The sequence below is a fragment of the Alosa pseudoharengus genome, unplaced genomic scaffold (assembly GCF_046254945.1).
Source record: "Alosa pseudoharengus isolate Yale_2024_CS ecotype anadromous, Long Island Sound unplaced genomic scaffold, YU_APseudo_1.1 YU_APseudo_1.1_scf_10, whole genome shotgun sequence".
NCBI lineage: Eukaryota > Metazoa > Chordata > Actinopteri > Clupeiformes > Clupeidae > Alosa > Alosa pseudoharengus.
In genome coordinates this window covers 15,579,041-15,582,871 of record NW_027468565.1, presented here as the reverse complement: position 1 = coordinate 15,582,871, position 3,831 = coordinate 15,579,041, and the positions used below count along the sequence as shown (strand labels likewise).

General features: G+C 40.8%; 1 protein-coding gene across 7 annotated transcripts in view; it reads left to right on the top strand.

Annotated features, from left to right (window-relative positions):
* Positions 1-2,625, top strand: part of LOC143102006 (anoctamin-1-like) — a 33,015-nt gene extending 30,390 nt beyond the window's left edge. For all 7 annotated transcript variants that reach the window (XM_076265374.1, XM_076265361.1, XM_076265370.1 and 4 more), the window contains one exon: positions 168-2,625. In XM_076265374.1, the coding sequence (XP_076121489.1) occupies positions 168-413 (246 nt within the window). In that variant the 3' untranslated portion in view covers positions 414-2,625. The remainder of the gene's footprint in view (positions 1-167) is intronic.
* Positions 2,626-3,831: the final 1,206 nt, after the last annotated feature.

Sequence of the window (3,831 nt, the reverse complement as noted above, 5' to 3'; positions counted from 1 at the left end):
TTAGACTGAGAGGGATTATACTGACCTCACATTTGATCAAGGGTGGGTTTTTAGTAGGAATGTGTGGAATGTTTTAAACTACTTACCAGTAAATTGACCATTAAACTTTAAATGTACACATAAACTGTTATCTCTCTCTCTCTCTCTCTCTCACTCTCTCCCATTAGAATGTGGTGATGCTGATGAGTGACATTGTGGACTGGGTGATCCCTGACATCCCCAAAGACATCAGCGTGCAGATCCACAAGGAGAAGATCCTGCTGGTGGACCTGTTCATGAAGGAGGAGCAGGGCAAGCTGCAGGTGCTGGACAGCATGCTCTCCTACGCAGGCAAAGACAACAGCAACGCCAACAACCACAGCCCAGTGGCCCGCTCACGCTCCACCCCCCACGCACACACCAACAACTACTAACGTCCAGCCACCTACGTGTGTGTGTATGTGTGTGTGTGTGAGTGTGTGTGTGTATGTGTTTGTGTGTTTGTTTGGTGTGTGTCTTTTCCTTTGAGTGTGTGTGTGTGTGTGTGTGTGTAGGTGTCCTTATTCTTGCCATGACATTCCACAGTGTCCCTTACACACGCGTGGCTTAAGGGCCTAAACTGAGGCCCAATCTCCACAGTGTGCAGTCCCATGTCTGCCAAGCCTTTCAGCCACAGACTGCCCTGCCAGCCAGCAAGGCCTTGAGTTGCTGTTGCAGCTCACTGACCTCGCTCAGCTGCGGCGGACCATGGGTTGAACCCAGATGATGGGTGGGACGGGGTTTGTACATATTAACTTCTAATGCATTATATTATGTTCAGAACAGAAACGCCAACTTTTTAAACATACATTACTTTTCATCTGCTTGTAGAAGTGTTTTTTAACATTTGCCTGCAGTACTCTTTAAGCAGTCAGATAACACAGTTACCAATCATATACCTCCAATAATCATGGGTATGTATAACCTTCTTACCAACCTTCTTACAAACCAACTTTCATTTTTATTTAGTAAGGTTTTTATTCTCTTGAAATGGACATTTGCGACTGTTCCCATTCAACACAGTTTAAAGTGAATGGGCACTGCACATATCAAGTAAGGAGCCTTACCAACCAGTGTCAAATATCAACTCTGATTCAGCACAGATATGGTGCAGACATGTGGAAAGACTGATGTCCTAAAGGGCTGTGATTGTACAAGATCCTTCACAGTTCCATTCCTTAAAGTTGAATGTTAAGGTTAAAGCTTAATCTTTTACAAACAGTAAACTGGGTTGTTGGTGAGCAGCAGCAGAGTCAGATTCACCATACATAGCTTAGCACTACTTTCAGCAAGTCGTACAGTCACAGTTGTAAGATATACTACTGGCTGACAACTGTTAGGCAACACAAACATTTCATCATTCCAACTTGCTGTCAGTTAAGATTTTACTGATGTTTTTCCCCACATCTTTCCCTTTCTTCCCATTTTTGTCTGGCTCTCAAAGGCTTGAGATGTATTCGTGCAGACATCATTTAACTCCCCATGTGAACATGCACTGGGAGCAAAGGATTCCAGTTCTTGCTAAGATCTTGATAACAAACCATTAGTATGTGGAAATGCTAAGAGAAAAAGTGTGACTGTTTCTTATTGTGTCCAAGTTGTACTTGTCATACTTCTCGAATTTCTTTTAATGGTAGATCATGATATTACTGTGTACATTACATTGTACCGTGTATGGAATTTATCATTAGGAATATTATTTTAACTGTACTCATTTTACTGTGCATTTGAACACTTATTGGCTTTACATTCATTAAGCTCATACATTATATCAAACATGAAGGTACGGTAACGTAATTACTGTAGCAGATGCTTTTGTTCAAAGCATCTTACAAGAATTTAACCTGGGTCAACAGTTTGGAGAGCAGTGATAACCACAGTACCACCAACACCACTTTATCCCTAGCATCCTGCGTATGAGTTTATGTGGCCACAACAGTCATATTACAATATTTCTTATCAAGAGACAAAGTACAGTACTTTCTTTTTTCTTGTTGTTCCTTCTGTGTTTTGTTAGTGTATTTATAAGATGTGTAACTCACTGGAGCAAGAAGAGTTGTTTTGAGCTTATTATAAACCTGCCTTGCGTTTCTCTGAGGTTGTGCATGAGGTAAAGTGGAACAGGATCAGCACTCCAGAGGAATCAGAGAAAACCCCTACATGGTGAACTGATGCTGCTGCCCTATCAGCGACTTTTTGTACAGTCATTTTTCTAGTGCAGGATTTAGAGTAAATTGTGTGATACTTATACAGTAACATTGATCTCAGCCAAAAAAAAAAATCAAATTAGGGACTTAAATGTCAAGCAGGACATTGTGTCAGATATTGAGTCATGTGTTGCTGTGTTATGTGTATATAAAATCTTATGTTTACATTTAAATCTGTCTACTGGATACATCAAACAGAGTTTTTCCTATCCCATTGTCTTTCTTCGCTTGCCTTACCAGAATAGAAATACTAGGGCTCTTTTATAAATGGTCATTACTGAATATCATTTCATAGCAGCATATTTGAACTGTATAGAGATTATACTGTCATTCTATAGGGATATTACATTGTCATATAGGTCCATTTCTGATGGAATTAAGAATAAAATGTTGTACTAGAGCTCAATGGCTTTGTCATTCTCCATCTGCAAATATGAAGCTGCTGTGTTATTCAGTAGTCACTGAACAGCATATCTCTGCTTAGCCTGCACCAGGATTTACATAGGTTCAGCATTCCAGTTAGTGATCACATCAGTGATATAACAGTGAGGAAGAGAAATGCCGTTTTTCAGAGCAGAGAGGCCTCCTTTAGGACACAGAGCAGAGGATCACGTCTCATTACGATGCACGCCTTCAGGAGGTGTGCGGCGCTTAACACCTCTTCACCTGATACAGCATTCTCATGTTGCAGCACCATTTGTAGGGTTCCACAGCATTTTTGCAGCGTCGCACACGCCTGTGTGACTTCAGCCCCTGACATCTTTGACACAGGACAGAGTCTTTTCGGCGGAGCCCTCAGGAAACAGAGCTCAGAGGAAGCACTTTTTAATGTAAATAAAGAGAGATGTTCCATCTCCCGGGGTCGACACTTCCTCCCTTTTGATTGCACTTATGAAATTGTGGAATGGGACAATCCGACCCAAGAAGTCACTTTGACAGGAAGTCGTGTGCTGGATTCAATGAATCTGATAGAAAGAGGGAACAAACATTTTTTAAATGTTGTCTTCCTATAGTGTGTGCTAGACTAAACGTTTGTTTTAGAAATGAAAACAGAGATTTAGCTGAGAACCATTTAATAACACACTGAGGCTGTTTGCAGTTACCATTTTAGATTTACACAGGAAAGGTGTTATATTCCTTGTGTTATAGGTAGGAGATTTTCCACAGTGGCCAATCAACAACCAAGTTTCACATTACACAGCATTAGGCCAGATTCAATGACTATGCACAATTGGCTTGTGACAAATACGCAGTACCAAAATATAAACATTTAATGTAGCCTTCTTCTTCTAGGCCAACTAAATAGAGCATTTAGTCATTGTATTAAGCTTGGTGAGCTGTTTACTTAATCCATTAACATCGCTGTTGGTGGGCCTCAGTCAGTACTTAAGCATCTGTCTGGAGAATCAGGACACAAACATGACACAGCATATTGTCTCATTCCTCTGTAGAAATCCAACTGTAAGACCAGTGGCTTAGCAGGTATGCTCCAGTGAGCGCTAACTGCTTGATAATCAATCTACTCTCTCAAGAAGATATTGGTTCCTCCTACTCGTGGGTATAATTAGTTTGGGCTTATTATCCTCCTTAAATTACTTTTGTCCTT